Genomic DNA, 17,270 nt, shown 5'->3' on the forward strand with positions numbered 1-17,270 from the left:
GCCATGAGGGCAGTCCCTGACAAACTCTGGTGGCCAGTCTTTTTCAGCTAGAAGGATGTCATAGCCCTTGGAGAGATTATCCCAAAATAGTCCCCTTATTTTTCTAGTCTTATCCCCTTCTATACGTAAAGTTATTTCATATATTTTGTGAGGTTTGCTAACTCTGGTGTCTGCAGTTTCCACTTGAAGGTATTCATTCGTGTCCACTGTCTCCAGAAGATTCATAAGGACTTTGCGAGCTATGCTCACTTCTGCTGCGCTGTCTAGCATTGTCTGAGCCCATTCTCCGTTTTTCAGTTGTGTCCTCAGTATTCTCGGCATTGTTAACTACTTTAATGCTGGCTACCTTCTTTTTTGGAAATTGTAATTTCTTTTTTAGATGAGCAGGTTCCTTGTCTTTGGACTTGGCGTGCTCTTCTCTTTGTTCTGATCGTCCTCTTCTTTCCGATTTCTGCGAGGAAGTCTGAAAAGATTGAGAGGGACGTGTATCAATGTCTTGATATCTATCAGGCTTCTTTATATTATCCCTATTTCTAAGGTTATATCTTTTCCCAGAGGGGTCACTTTGGGGTGACCTGTGTCTTAGGTTCGGAGATCTTTCTCTCCGCCGAGGAGACCTTCCTCTGGACTGGAATTTCTTTTCTTTAGGATTGGATTGTTTGTTTCCATCCCAGCTCTTTTTTTGTGATGTTGAATTATTATTAAAAAATATTTTTTCAGGACTTTCAATCAGTTGTGGTTTTACTGGTATTCCACCTAAACTATCTCTACCTAGTTCCTCATAGGACTTTTCTATGATTCTGGCAATTTCAGCTGGTTGGTCTGCTATATCTGTCTCTTTTAACCTCTGGCGGATCGCCACGTTTGCTGCTTCTCCCTTGATGTTAGCTAATAATATAGCAGAGATCTGCTTGAAGTCTTTTAGTAATTTCATACCAAGAGTTAAAGCGGGTTCTGGACCGTATTCATCTTGAATTTGTTTTAGCACATCTGGTATTACCGAGATGGATGGAACACCATGCGTTTTTGTGTAGATGGAAGCAAAGACTGTACCCCAAGTGTCACAGTCCTCCACGTGTGGTGCGATTCCCATTGGAAGACAGATAGTCAGAATCCTGTGTTTTTCTAATGGGGTGGTGTCTGGAAACACCGCCTCTATTTGGGTGATTTTTTGTGCTAACCAGAATGGTATTTGTTCCATTTTAGCTGGTACTTTACCCAGGCAGGATTGTATGTTCTGTGGTGTAATTTTATTTGTGTTCCCCTGATGAGGGGTCAGCTGTGGAATTTTAATTGCTGGTTGGATTGTTGAAGTCCGCATTACATACTGGACTAATTGTCTATGTAACTTTATTAATTGTTTCAGCTGTGTTAACAGCTCTGGTGCAGGCATTCTTTCAATGTCTGGATGTGGTGTGTATCCGGCTAGGACCGGCCACGTTGCTCCTGGTCTACCTAAGGGACCGAGCCTGGTGATGTGATTATTGTGTTTTAGGGCGCCATTAAACAAGAGGAGGTGCTCTTGAAATTTAAGTGGTACTTCCACCTCCTCGAAAGGAGTGTACTCCTCAGGAGGTTCCTCTGTTTTGTAGTAGTGGAAGACCTTTGTTACAGCATTTGCTGCTGGAAAGTGTATCCATGAATAGAACACCGCTGTCTGCCGATATTCGTGTGCCTCTATTACGAATATGACTGTGCCACCTCTAGGTGTCAGTCCATTTTCTATAAGTTTTAAAGTTATAGATTTTCTTGTGTTGACCGGGATGAGTATTATATCCGGGTCTGCGTCTTGCATAGCAGTATCAGCTGCTACGAGTTCAGCTGCTATTCTAGCTGCCTCCCTTTCTCCTTCACTGTCTGACATTGTACTGTCCAGAAGGTTATTTTGTTTGTTTGCAGATCAGGTTCTTATGGAAACAAAGATTAGATGCACAATATTTTGGAACAGTGCATCCTTCAACGTTGACTAAACCAAGAACCATACATAGGAGTTTCCTCCTGCGAGGTCTGGCGGATATTACCTTTCACCCACTCCAGACGTCTTAGGAGTATTATGGGAAAAAGGGGGTCTGAGTGAAAAAGCACGACTGAGTTACTCTAAATGTCTTACGTTAGTTTTATCGCCTTATCCAAACACGTTGGGCGCCATGTAGTGTAATTCCTATTAGCTAGCTCAGAGTTCACTAGAAACTTTCTCGAATAGGCAAGGAGGAGTTGAACCTCCCTGGATAGACAAGAAGGGATTTAGTTTCTGACAACCATAGAACATGACAACTTTGCTCTCCCCTAATCAAGAGTGTATCTCTAGAGTCGTGTGAAAACAAAAGACGACTTATTTTACTCAGTCAGTATGTTCATTCTTAGTCTCACCAGATTGTAGAGAAAAGGAAGAGACGGGCGTGTTCAATAAAAGATGGTATTTATTGATCAGTCTCTTTTCTCGTACAAGAGAAATGGATCGATATTATCGCAATACTTATGGTTAAGTAAAGTGCATACAATAAACGCAGAAGTATAAAATAATACTGTAAAAACATTTATATGGTTTCTAAGCCATATGCAGGTTTAAAATGGATAAAATATATATATACATACACATTTGACTAATCGTACTCAACTGGTGTTTCTAACTACGCCTACCCCGGTGTACCTGACCTAAGCCTAATACGTGGGCGGGAATAGAAAGTAGCAGTTTAAGTTAAGTTTGTTTTGCCAAGTGACTGACTCAAGAATTCTCTACGAGGGGTTATTCAGTTCTGTACCTGGAATTTAGGATGAATGAGGGATGGTATCTCTCGTCTCTGGTCTCGATATTCCAAGCTGCCTGCGAGGGCTGCTCGGAAGCGCCGGAGCTGGATTTCTCGGCAGGAGAAAGCAGCGTCTCGTTTTCAGCGCGTCAGGAAGGCGGGGCTGCGCCAGCGGGGTCTGCTCTGCTCTGGGCTTCGGCAAGTCTGGCTGCTCCGATCTCGTCACCACCGCGTGTGTTTGCATAGGGCAATATCGGTAATATTTATACCTTTAAGGTGCCGAGATTGACGTAAGGATGGACATAGATACGTCAATAAGGATGTCATACGACTTGGTCATTAGCACATTCTTTTGCTGAAGTTCTCGGTGAAATCAAAACAATGGCCGCAGGGTTTTTCCCAGGTTGTCATAGGTTTGATTTGTTTTGAGAACTCCGTATGCCTTATCAGGGGCTGGAGGAATATCGCTTGTCTAATTAGATGGCAAGCGTTATGACCTAATGAGATAACACGTTCCTGTGCCGTAGTGTGGCTTAATCAGATAACGGTTTCTGCATCATGGGGGTTTTCTGCCTCATGGGATGGCTGCTAGTTAACTTGTTAACCAGAATGGGGTCAGGAATAGGGGGATCGATACAGAACCTATAGGAATACATCACAGTTTGACCGCAGCATAAGCTCAAAGTAGAATCAATTTGGAAACAATGGTATTGCAATATACCTTGCTTAGATCTTCCAAAAAGTCTCATTCAGTTTAACTGTGAGAAAGGATTTTTACAAGGGCATTTTTTGTCTGCGCTGCCATGAAGTACACCACACAGGAAGAGAATTGTTGATGATGCTCTAGATTAAATGATTTTGATGAAGTCCCCTATGTGAAGCTTCGTCCATTTGAAAGAACAACAATTTTGCTGGAGGTCTTTTGGTTTGCCTAAATATTTTTATACAGTTAGAATGGACACATGGGTATCCATAGTACAAGTATTTAGAAGCCAATCTGTAGCATTCAGCGATATAAGACTATTGTAATATCCTCTGAGGTTCATCACCAGAGGTAATGTGATCTGCTTTCCTCTTTCTGGTAAACCTCTTCTTAGGATATAAGGCAGCCATAAGCTACCACTAGTAAGGCAAAGCTTGGGGCTATGAGGCTTGTTCTCGATTCCTGAAGCTTAGGAACACCCATTGCCAGCTGATAAAAAAGTGCATTACTTTGGGATTCCAATTTCAGACTGCTGGGAACTCAAGAGGCAGTGTCAAGTTATGTCTCCTAATGGAAAGCCCCCCTTGCTTGTTTAAGTATTATATAGTAGTCTAATTGTTTGTGTTAGTCACTACAGAGTCACCCCTTGTATGTTATGTTGTAGAGTCACCCCTTGTATATATGGTATCTTTATAGCACAAACCTAGCCAGAAGGCAGCGGAGCACTGTACATGATCAACAGCAGGCTAAAATGCTGTGAGAAGTAGGAGAGGAACCTAAATTGAGGACGGTTATTGTAGTGGTGAAGTATTCTTCAAAGAGGTGAGTCTTCAACTCTTGCCTAAATTGGAGCAGAATTGGATGGATATGGAGAAGTTGTTTCAGATCTTGGGTGCAAAGATGGAGAAGGCCCGATGACTTGCTCTTCTTTTTTACACTACTTAGCCTGCAGTCTTATGGTATCCTGACTGTAGGTGTGCCAAGAGCCACCAGAGATAGTGAGCTTGTCTACAACATAAGTGGGTGGCTGATTGTGATGGCTTTGTAAATGATGGAGCTGTCTTTGAAGATGGCGCGAGCTGACAAGGGGAGCCAATGGAGTTCCATCAGGGTTGGGGTAATGTGATCATATTTCTTCAGGCCTGAGTGAGACATGCTGCAGCATGCAGGATGCCCCTAAAAGCTGCCAGTGTAGAGTCTGGGAGGAAATGGAGTAGGGCATTACCACCATCCAGATGTGAGGGTACAACAGCTTGAACATCAGTTCTTAAGTTGCTTTCTGAAAGAAATGGTTTGACTTACTTTAGCAGAGACAGCTTGTATTACGTGGTCTTTGTTTGTTTTTGGCAATTTGTTTCTTGAGGGATAGATTGGTGTCCAGGGTGAAGCGACGTGACTTAGCATTTCGGAGGAGTTGGGATTCAAAGTAGTCTTGGTACATGTCATTGAGGCAGGTTTATAATGTATCTTGTTTGTTGTTCTGGCTAATAATAGTAAATCTGTCTTGGGTGTATTGAGCTTCAGATAGGCAATAGACATCCAGATCTGAATGATGTATGTACAGCGTTTAAAGTGCTGAATCTCTGAAGCATAGAGACTTTGAAGTAGAGTTGTGTATCATCAGCATATTGGTAAATCTTGATGCTGTTATCTGTGAGTACAGCAACAAGCAGCTCCATGTAAAGGTTGAAGATAAGAGACAATCTAAAACCCCGTGGTACTTCCATGTCAAAGGGATATTTGTGGCCTAGAGATGACCATGTGGATACACTGGTGTCAACTGGAAAGGTAGGAGACCCAGTAAAGGACACTGTTCTTGAAACCCATTCCCTTACTGAAGTAAGAAAGGGCTTGTGACTAGGTAGACTGCTGGTATCTGTTCAGCATGTCCCATCATAAGCCGTCTCTTATTCTAAGCAGACAACTTAAATTGTCAGACTATCAACGTGAGTCCCCCACCCTGTAACTGAAGCACATTTCATAATTATCGGAATCAGTGGTTCTTAATATGTGTTCTGTGGAGCTAAGGGGTCTGACAAGCCAACTCAGGTCATAGAAAATTAACTAATAGAATGAATAAATAAGTATATTTAAATAAAGAAACAAAACTGATTTTTTAAAAATGTAAAACGTTATGTAAATGTGAAGGAATTTGAAATTGGAGGCTACAAATTTGGATGGTCTATATTGAAGCGCAGACTTAAAAATGAAAGCATGCATTAGGAACACAAAATATTCAATATGCAATATCTCGGTCTTTAAGATTCAAAAATCAAATTCAGAAAAGCTCCAAACGTTCAATTCAAATTCAAATTGGATTTTTCCGTTTGTGAATTAAATGAAATATTTCGATATTTGTGTATATGTTTGATGAAAACTTGTTTCTGTATTTTTGTGTATTGTTCTGAGGTTCACATCGTAGAAATTGCTTAGGAGGGGGTCCCCGGTTTCCAATAGAGACCCAGTTGGGACCCCTGGATTGCAGTAATGATTTAGTGGGGGTCCGCAGAAGTCAAAATTTTAATACAACTTTTTTTCTGTGAGATGTATCAATTAGTCGTGCTGTTTTTCTGGATCAGCAGTTCTGCTCTACCATTGACCACAATTTATCAACATTATATTGTTGAAAGGTTAAGCAAAAAAAACCTGAACGACTAGACCTTATTATATGAGTCATTGTGACTGAGGCTTAATGGCTCATCTTGAACATGTTTAGTAGTAGGGCTACGTGGGAGTGAGCAGGAGTTATGAACACAGTGGGATCCATTTTGAATACCCAGGGCCTAACATAGCAAAATATGGACGTGTTTTACCTGCATTGCTGTGGTGGAGAGGGTGGAGATGCCAACACTGAATTGAGCAAGATGTGGACAAGGTTAACTTTAGAAATTCCATGAAGACTTTCTTTAACAAGGGTCTGCTGATTAGTTCTTACTGAACACTACCATTTGGTTGATGCTAGGGGTGAGTGGAGTGACTACACTTACTGATGCATAAGGTGAGGAAGTTTCTACGCCCAGCCTGCCTGGTTTGTCTATCCCCGATTACTGCTTCAGTGGAGGGGGTGCAGCCAGGTGCAGAAACCTCACACTTCATTATACCTGAATTAGAGGTACTCTAATTTGGACACAGCCCCATAGATACCTGCTGTGAGAAGCATCTCTCGCCACTAAGGCTGTGTCTGGAGCACAGATCGAGAAGCACACTTTAAAGGAGAACCACCCCAAACCGGTTGTTTGGAGGAGAGACTGTAAAGGTTGAAAAGTACCGAATGACACAAGGGTGTGGAAGGTCTCCCAGGTCTCACATTCCTGGTTCCAGGCAGCAACCACTCTGCGTTATCACTTGTTCGGCTTAGTCAAGGCTGCAACTGCCGTACAACTACATTATCCTGGTCTGGCCTGCATCTGACTAACTGACCCAGTCAGGGCAGTCACAGCTGTGCTACAACATAAGCTCAACTATAGCGACAGCTACAACTTGCTTCTTATCCTGGGCAAAGCTGAAGCTACTACATCATCAGCCAATTAGTGGCAGCACCAGCCATGAGACAAAATGACCACCCACGGATTCCTGTGCACTCAATGAGCCTAAACTACCATGGTTGGGGATCAGTAGTCCGGCTTGTGGCTCACAAACAGGGTCTGACCAATATAGTGGTGAAAGTATTCTTGGACTCTGTACCAACAATGGGTTACAATTGTAGGAAGCAGATTACGTTAAAAAAATATTATGCAAAAATATCAGACTGCATGCTGAAATAAGTCTCGGAGATAGGTGGACTCCTCAAACTAAAACTTGCACACATTGAAAACTTAAAGAAAACAAAGACATATAGGACAGAAACAGGTTATTAGAGGCATCTATAGTCTTGCTTTCATTACTAGAGCAACAGAATTCAAACGAATCTAAAATGATTTTTACTCACCTCGCCTGCAATAAAAAACAGTAGTGGTGCCTCTTCCTCTTTGGCTTTGTATTTTGCAATGATTTTTTCGGCTATTGGTCGGATTAGCTCCTTCGCTGCCTCCGATTCTCCATCATCTTCAGAATCTTAAACAAAGTACAATGCAGAAAATATATTGAGCTTATGACGACAATGCATTTGGTTAAAAGTACCACTGGAATCCTAAGGGTGATACACACAATATTTAGGAATTGAACTTCCTCAGGCTGTTACCACGCTAGTAGTCCAATTTAAAATATGAGACTAAAAATTAAGTCGGTATCCTTAGCTCAATTCATGGGAGCAGAATCTAGTATGGACAATTGGTGGCCTCATTTGAAGCACTGGTATGGGTGCAAAAAAATTAGAGCATGCTTTGGGAGAAATAAAGAAAAAGTAATATCCTAGAATCTAGCATACTGCTTCAGCTTTTAAAAATAAACCCACATCTTGAAACGCTTTAACCGTCCCTTTAAAATTCTAATGTTTGTTTATTTTGTGTTTGTGAATTAAATATCATTTCAGAATTTGGGCATCTGTTCAGTCTATACTTGTTTCAGTATGGTTTTGAACTTCAAATAGTAGAAATTGATTCGACTGGGGTCCCCTACTTCCATAGTGATTAAATGGGGTCAAAGGGTGAAGCATACAGGGTTCTTGACTCTGTGCAGTGTGACGCTAAAACCCACATTTTCTGCATGGTCAACGTGTGCCTTATTTTAGAACAACAGAAGGAGTTCAAAGCAATCATCCTTGATTTGTTTTTGCTATTTTACGTTCTGTTGTATTGATGCTTTTCACTACGATCGCTGAATAAAGAATTGCAACACTTTACTTGTAATAAAAAGTCTTTAATTATAATTTTGAAAATATGTGACTGAGGCTTGTTAATCAGGAGGTACAGCTTGAGAATTTGGAAAGCATACATACATCCTGACGTTCCACCTCATGTCCTGCAGATCAAATTTACACTAATGTATTGTTTCATCATCACTTATTAATTTTTCTATTTGGTCACATAGTTGGGGTGAAAAAAACTTAATTAGATGCATCTATCATGTATCATGTGTTCCTTTAAATTAGTTCATGCTGGTGTATATCCCTGTAAGTGACCCTGTAGCTCAACAACTTTTCCCATTTTAACTGATTCCATTAACTTCCCCACTACTGAAAAAGGCTAACTGGTAGTCACAGTTTAGTCTCTTCATGGCTCCCCACTTTTGTGGCAGTGGACTACCTTTGCCTTTTTAAAGTCCTCTGATAGTCACGATATAGGTAGTCAAAGAGGCGTTATTCAAGGTGTGCGGCCAACACCTCGCAGAGACTATCCTATTCATTGAATAACCGACCTTTTGAATGAATCTGGGGCTCACGGTCATTATTTTACATTGTAAATGACATAACACAGTGGTTCTTATCCTGTGGTCCGCAGCCCCCTTTAGGTTCTGAGACACCTAACAAGAAATCCGGGACTCTATAGAAAATTGAATAATATTAATAAAGTATATATAAATAAAGAAGCAAATCTGAAAATTTAAAATTTTAGAACGTAGATGTAAAGGAATTGTTAACTGCAGGCTACAAATTAAGTTGGTATCCTTAGCTTGTTTTGTTGGAGCAGCGCAAGTAAAGCAGACACAATATAGTTTAGACCATGGCTTGCCTCAATCGAAGTGATGACAAAAAGAGAGCATGCATTAGGAGAAGCGAAAAAAAAGGACCGCAATTCGCTAGTGTTTTGCATATCTGTTTTTACGAACTGAAAAACAAATTTAGGAAAGCTCCTACCTTCTCATTAAAATGTTGATTTTTCTATATTTGATTGTGAATTAAATTAAATATTTCAACATTAGTGTATTCGTTCCATACATATTTGTTTCTGATTTTTATTGCGTTGTTTTGCAGTTCAAAGTGCAGAAAGTGGATTCCTACTGTTGGCGCTAGGTCTAGTTCGGGTGGGAACTGACCCGTGTTCAGCACTTCTCGGCATTGGATGAGGAGATTGGAGTGATCTGAATATCTTATATTATTAGACTGAGAATCCATCTGGTCCAGAAGTTTTTCCCGATTGTAAATCACCAATGGCCTTATATCAAGCTCTTCCACCGTGATATCTTGCTAAGGTTCCGCTCTATATAGGGCAGATAGAGATGCTAGGGGAACGTCTTCCCACAAGGGGGGTGTCCTTTTCCTGACTGGAACGTTCCTGTTATTCATAGAGTATATAATAATAGGAGGCAAAGACAGAAACAATCTCCTCCTTACTTTCTGCTCACCCACGTCTTTTATACTTTGGATTACCCTGCACGCAATGTCTTGAAATGACAGCCAGTGAAAAAGTTACCAGATTTTCCCCCCAAAGCAGTTATCCTAAGTTTGAGCTCTGCCTTTCGTGGATAAAGAGGGATAAAAAAGCTACACTAGAAACTAATTTATGGTGGTGTCAATGGCTTCTACACAGTACCTTGCTGTAGGGGTTCGCTCGATGGAACTTCATCGGCATATCTCGACTGGGGGGCATTTGGCCAGGCACACAGATGAAAGATTTTCAGAAGGTTCAAACTGAATATGATCTTCATAAAACAGTTCTATAAATACCTGCTACTTCGGCATGTATATGACCACAATTCCTTAGTGAATCCTCCTGAACACAGCTCTTTAGAAGTTAAAATCCACCAAGATCCATTAAGCTCTGGTGGCATCTCATGCATATATATAAATCATTAATCCTAAATGCCCGATTTTTTCCAGTTACTTAAAGAAAGATAGGTGCCACCTGGAGGAGAGCGACTGGGGAGACTGGCTATTCCCTCACAGCTGCGACTCATACAGCTAAAATATTTACACATCAGTTACCTGGCTCCCAGAAACCTATGGAAAGCTAGTAGGCTTCCCTCGCTCAAATGTTTTTGATGTGATTAAATAGATAGCGATTTCCTTGAGATGGTCTGAAAAAGCCCAGAGACAGTGCGGGGATACCCGAGGGTCGCTGTGCGCTTTATAAAACCCAAAATCAATCAATCAATCAATCAGTGCAATCCTAGTCAAATATATTTTCAACTTTGGCTGATTATAGAGACATCACAGAATTGAGATATTAGTTTATTTTTTAAGACATCACAGAATTGAGATATTAGTTTATTTTTTAATTTTTTAGAAAACTTGGGAGGTTGCATAGGAGATTGCAAACGAGCAGATATGTGGACTTTGATATCCAAAAGAGATATTGCCCAGCTCTGGAAATCTCACTGTCCCCAACTTGCGCTGCCTGGAGGAAAGCCTTGGACAGCTGTTCTAAAATGGAAGAACCCATCTAAAAGCTAGAGTCTGCGCTAAGAAATACCATAGGATAAGGGGGAAATGATGGGACTACTTTGCCTAAGCGGACAATTGCTGTGATTTAATGATTTCTCCATTGATTGAGCAGGTGAACTTAGCAGCGTGATTGCAATGTGCATTATATGTGTTTCATGCTGTCTTTTTTTTGTCTTCACAAAACAATAAAGCCTGGTTTGTAAAAAGTATGCAGGAGTAATGAGGCAGAGTTGGGAGGTAGACTTTGATGTCAAAGATTCTCTCATCATATATTTACATTTTCTTCTTCATTGTTTTTTTAAATATTTGTATTTGCTTTTTTTCAAAGTGCATAAACATAACGAGCATGTCACATGAATCCGTTATCCATACCCTGTCCCCCATCCACCCTCCTCCCTCCGCCCACCGTACCCAAAGTCTCACCAGTGATCCTACACAATGATAGTATGATGCCCCACCTGTCTCTATATTACACACATTAGTCAGGGAAATCCCCGCATGCAACCGGGATAACAGAGTGACCCTTCCCCCGTCTCTTCACAGTCCCCCATCCAGTCCATGATATCGTCTTCATTTCCCCCATACTCTAGTAAACTTCTTGGGACACCCCCTGGCCTTGTAGGTGGCCCTCTCCGCAGTCATGTACATATCCATGCCCCATCTCCAATCATGTAGCTTGGGAGGTGTGGGAGCGCCCCACCCCCGGGCCACGTCCCTCTTAGCCACCACCAGAGCCAGTGTCACAAATATCAGAAGTGGGCGAGTCAGATCCACATTGTTTGTTATTCCCAAAAGAACCAGTTTAGGCTCAACTGCGAGGGCCGTCTCCAGTATCTCACTTAGTTCTCTTAAGATCTAAGCCCAATACTCCTGGTTTCTTCTTCATTGTTCAATGGGGTTTCAACATCAGTTTAGTTCTTGATGAAAAAGCAGATGGCAGAAATACTGATCTAGTCACTAGAGTCCTTGGTGTTACCCAAAAATGACGAGACTGTGCTTTTAGGTCCCCCCTTTTTGGATCAGACTCTGTGAGGGCACTCAGATTCTCAGGAGTTAGAGACTCTTGTTTGAAGGAACCTCTTCCCCGTGTCCTCTGGAGATTTTAGTCTGGCAAAGGCAATTTGTCAGGCTCTTTACACATGAAAGTGATTTTTTACTGTCAAGTTTGTGTGCGTTAATGTGAATTGGTGACTGTGTGAGAATAAGTCAACAGTTGGATGAATGAGTGACTGCAAAGATGAATGAATGAGCACGTGCATGAAGAATATGTGATTGAATGGATAAATGAAAGAAAAAGAGTACATGGACAGAGATTCGGCTAGATGAATGGGTGCCTTAGTAATGAGGGGTATACATAATGTGAAGTTTAGATTACAAGAGTGCTTTATTAAAGTGAGATATTTATACAACGTAAAAACCTGATAGGAAAGAGCCTTGTCAAAAACAAAAAAACAGGCATGCACAATGTTAAACTGAGAATATGCAGAGATCTAATTAAGTGGGACATACAGAATATAACGTTATGAAACGGTTTTCTTTGACGTTATCGTTCTGTCTATACTTTACAGTGGATAAAGGACCTTGAGGCAATAGCAATCTCCATAACCCTAAACACTCATAAGTAAATGTCAGGTGCATGAGGGCGAACAGAGGATTTCTAAAGGTTCATTCCTCAGGTTTAACATGAGGGCAGAAGGATCCCGGATGCCCATGTATCAAGGAGGACAGCACTAAGGAGCTTACCTGTGAGAATACGTGTAAAAACACCCGCCGTTTGTGCATGAAACTATTTGTTCTGGGACTACTGATACATTTGTGAGCATCCTCAAGGCCCCTTATACAACCCTCAGTAAAATGCACTGAGTTTGATACAGGTTTGTCTGTAGGGAAACCAATGGGTGCCCACGGGTGTAAGTAGCAGGGATTTTTTTAAGAGTCATAATGCAGTGAAATATAGGCCTTCTGAGTGAAAGCACGACTCTGAGGCAAAGGAAGTCTGGGCGGAGCAATCTGGACAGCGCAGGAGCTGTCATATGGCTGCGTCCAGGAAAGCAGCAGGCAGGCCAAGGTCCTGCAAGTTGTGTGACCTGAGATGAACAGTATGCATGCAGAATAGCGCAGCTGCATACCATGTTTGTAGTAAAGTCGCAAGCATGGTAGTGAGAGGATTTACAGTACCCGGATATCTGGACAACGAGTGGTGCCTTGTCGCCTGTAAGCTGATGCTTGAGAGGCACTCTCTGCTCAAGGAGACCAGTGCAACCTGCATACCTGTCAGACAAGCCACAAGGCAAGAAGTTGCCCATGAGCAAACTGACTCAACATAAAAGGCCAGATTCACGGCAAGTGCCAACCCCATTGTTTTCTTTGAAGCTCAGTGCATATGCACAGGGTCAATGTGGCAGTCAGGTTTCCTAGAGGCTGGGCAGAGTCACAAATGGTGCGATGAAGATGGGCATGCCCGCTGCAGCCTTGCAGGATGAATACGTACTGTATTCGTACGTCAGTCAGTTAGAAATAACCATTTTGCCAACACAATGATGGCAAACCTTGACCCAGCCTTGAGGCGGAAAGCCGGGGCTGGAGGTACTCTGTTGCTAATTTTAAAAAAACTTGTACTTTTACTGCACTATATCTTCTGTGTCACTATTTACCTGCTTTTAAAACACAAAGCACAACCTAGCGCTCGATCTCACCTTAGCGCCCAGCTGATTCAAAAGCTGCTCGCGCTCTCTCAGGTCCTTGCCTGCCGCCGCCATCCCCAGCGGCGTGCGCGCTAACTCTGCCCCCTTGGAGGCCACGCCCCCTTACCCGCCCTACTTAACCCGCTGATTCAGAGCGGCTACCAGCAAACCTTGACCCAGCCTTGAGGCGGAAAGCCGGGGCTGGAGGTACTCTGTTGCTAATTTTAAAAAAACTTGTACTTTTACTGCACTATATCTTCTGTGTCACTATTTACCTGCTTTTAAAACACAAAGCACAACCTAGCGCTCGATCTCACCTTAGCGCCCAGCTGATTCAAAAGCTGCTCGCGCTCTCTCAGGTCCTTGCCTGCCGCCGCCATCCCCAGCGGCGTGCGCGCTAACTCCGCCCCCTTGGAGGCCACGCCCCCTTACCCGCCCTTCAAACGTGCATGCATAGGACGCGCAGCGGACGAGCGCAGCGGGAGCGCCGTCTGCGCGCCGAAGGCGCGCCTAAGGCAAGCCCGTCTGCGCCCGTCCGCGCCAAGACCGCGACAGGCGCAGGAAACTCTGCCCAACTCACTCCCCGTATCACCTACCAACCCAGCGATCTTCTTCAACTACAGCCCTCTAGGCATTGCCCATGCATACTTGACCCAACCGCACTTTTAGGCCCTCTCAGTTGCAAACTCTGCCACTGGTCCGCTGAGCTCCACTCAGCCGTCCCATCAGCCAATTTACTTCAGGCCCCTCTACCCTCCTTTAAAGGTGGCTTGATCAACGCTCGCTCCATGTGCAAACACAACCAAGACATACACGACCTCATCTTGGAGTCCGACCTCGACTGCCTCATGATAACTGAGACATGGCTTACAGCAGATAGTAACCCCGATATCGCTGTTGCTCTTCCCCTGGGCTACTCCCTCTTTCGGGAAGATAGAGCCAAGGGCCGAGGCGGAGGTGTTGCAATTATCCTTAAAGACTCCTTCCACTGCCACACCTTTAGTCTAGAGCCTTTGAGAAAAACTGAGGGACTAGGTTTCTCTATAAAACTGAACGAACACACTTCGTTCTCTGGCGGACTTATCTACCGCCCACCGGGCAATGCAACTGAGTTTCTCGACTCTCTGTACGATTCCCTAGGACAACTCTCTCTTAGATACCCTTTCTTCACCCTCCTTGGTGATTTTAACCTCCATCTAGAATCATATACAGATATCCATACCATCAATTTCTTACAAACCCTCGAGATGTTCAACTTTAGGCAACTTATCACCTCACCCACCCACTCTCTAGGCCATACCCTTGATGGAATCTGCTCTAATTTCCCTTCTTTGATTACCCTTTCCCCTCTGCCTCAGATCTGGTCTGATCACTCCTTGATCCCATTCCATATCCTGAACAAAATTCTACCCAATCGTGACAAAGTTGCCTCCAACCCTGATAAACATATCAATTGGAAAAAGGTCCAGGATAACATTGCTCTTAATCCCTCAATGCTAACACAAGCTCCCACTCTATCCTGCAATATCGACACTGATGCCGATCTCTTCCAAAACTGGATTACTCAAGAAATTAAATCCAGAATCCCGCCTTCACGCCCCTGTGCCTCCCGGCGCAAAACCAAAACTAAAATTAATGCTCCCTGGTTCACACCAGACCTTGCTAAAATGCATCTGCTATGTAAAAAAGCAGAAAGAAAATGGCGGATGACATACGAGGCTACCAACCGGTCCTCCTATATTACAACAAGGAAAAACTACCTCGCGGAAATCAAACTGGCAAAAAAAAAACACTATGTCAATGCCATAAAAAATGCAGGCCAAAAACAAAAAGTTCTGTTTTCAATCGTCAAATCTTTCACGCATCCAAAGGCACTCCAGCCTGAAATTCCCCCTTCTCAGAAATTTTGTGATCAAATTTCTGACTACTTCGAGGAAAAGATTGCCTCGCTCCAAATCAATTCCCCCCCCCCCATTGCCCCCCCAGTGTCCCCTCCATTGGCCCCCTCAAGCCCTGCACTAAGTCATTTCCCCACTGTCCCTTTTGAACAGTCGAAAAAAGCCATCCTGGCCTGCAAATCCGGTGCCCCATCCGACCCTTGTCCCCCTATGATACTTCATCAACTCATTGACGAGGTCAACCCGATCATCAACAGCCTAATCAACTGCTCGCTTAGCTCAGGATCAGTACCCAACCGTTGGAAAAAAGGGATCGTCAAACCCCTTATAAAGAAAGCAAATAAACCCTTGACGGATCTCACCAACCTCCGCCCTATTACGCTACTCCCGGCCTTGGGTAAAATTACGGAACACCTAGTCCACAACGAGCTGAAACGTTACCTGGATGATAACAACTTCCTCCATCCCCAACAATCCGGATTCCGTCCCAGACACTCGACAGAAACTGCTCTCATTGAACTGTCCGACACCATAAAAACTCTACAAGATCAGAGAAAGAATTGCATCCTTATCCTTCTCGACCTAACGGCGGCGTTCGACACCGTCTCCCACTCCATTCTCATCAGTAGACTCAGGGACATTGGAATCTCCGACACCGCCCTATCCTGGATTATATCTTTTCTTTCGGACCGTTCCCAAGCCGTCACGCTGGGCCCTTTCCACTCCAAAAACAAACTTGTCCCCTCAGGTGTCCCGCAAGGTTCTATCCTAAGCCCCCTCCTCTTTAATGTATACCTCATCCCCCTCCTTAACTTGATAGAATCATTTGGCATACCTGTCACTTCATATGCCGATGACACACAACTCATTGTGCCGCTTGACAAACTATCGACCAGAGCTGAACTCAACCTTAAGCACTGCCTGACCGAAGTATTCCGATGGATGGACAATAACCATCTGAAATGCAACTCAAGCAAAACAGAGATCCTCCCGATTGGCACAAATATCTCCTTCTGTCCAGCACTATGGTGGCCAGATAATTCTGTTGCCCCCCCCCAGACGGTGTCGTCAGCCAGGAACCTCGGCATAATCTTCGACTCTGAACTCTCCTTTGACCAGCATGCCAGAACCATTGCAGGCAAATGCTTCGGAACGATCAGATCCCTCAGAAAGTTCTTCGACTTTCTCCCCATCAATGCCAGAAAGACGGTGACAGTCGCACTCATAATCTCGCGACTGGACTACTGCAATGGCTTGCTTGCAGGAGTCAAAAAGAGCACCCTCCTTAAATTGCAGAGTGTACTTCACACAGCTGCCCGCCTTGTCCTGGGCTTACCCCGCAGATCCTCCATCTCTGCAGCGCTTCACTCACTCCACTGGCTCCCCCTTCACAAAAGGATTCTTTTTAAAATCCTGATTATAGCCTTCCGCGCCTATAACAAGACAGGCCCCAAATACCTCACCAGGCGCTTTCCCCATTACACGCCCAGCCGTCACCTTCGCTCAACCAATGACAACCTCATCCTTCTCCCTAAATACAACCTGAAAACGAAGGGTGAGAAAACCCTCAGCTTCCTTGCATCTAAAGCCTGGAACAAACTCCCTAAAAATCTCAGACAACAAACCCAGGAAAAGCCCTTTAGAAAGCTTCTAAAAACATGGATTTTTAATCTTCCGGACGAGTACTCCAAAGCTTCCATCTAACCCCCTGGCCTGGTTCATTTAGGTTTCTTAGCGCCAAGATGCTCCCTCCGGAGCGAACGTTGCGCTCTACAAATACCCCTCAAATAAAAAACAAATAAAAAATAAATAAATAAATAAAATAAATAAAATGTATTCTACAAATAAATCAATTTCCATTGTTATTGCGAATTAAAATTATATGTATTACAGCAAAATTACTAAAAGAATAAGATCAAGTTAAAACATTATTCATATTATACAAATGATGATAATTCGTGAAGATACACATAGTTA

At 43.2% G+C, this 17,270-nt stretch overlaps 1 protein-coding gene across 1 annotated transcript in view; it reads right to left on the reverse strand.

Moving 5' to 3' along the window:
- Positions 1 to 17,270, reverse strand: part of NXN (nucleoredoxin) — a 592,564-nt gene that overhangs the window by 40,340 nt on the left and 534,954 nt on the right. The window contains exon 7 of the mRNA XM_078679884.1: positions 7,379 to 7,503. Coding sequence (XP_078536010.1) covers positions 7,379 to 7,503 — 125 coding nt within the window. The remainder of the gene's footprint in view (positions 1 to 7,378; positions 7,504 to 17,270) is intronic.

This window comes from Lissotriton helveticus, chromosome 3_1 (assembly GCF_964261635.1).
Source record: "Lissotriton helveticus chromosome 3_1, aLisHel1.1, whole genome shotgun sequence".
In the NCBI taxonomy this organism is placed as follows: domain Eukaryota; kingdom Metazoa; phylum Chordata; class Amphibia; order Caudata; family Salamandridae; genus Lissotriton; species Lissotriton helveticus.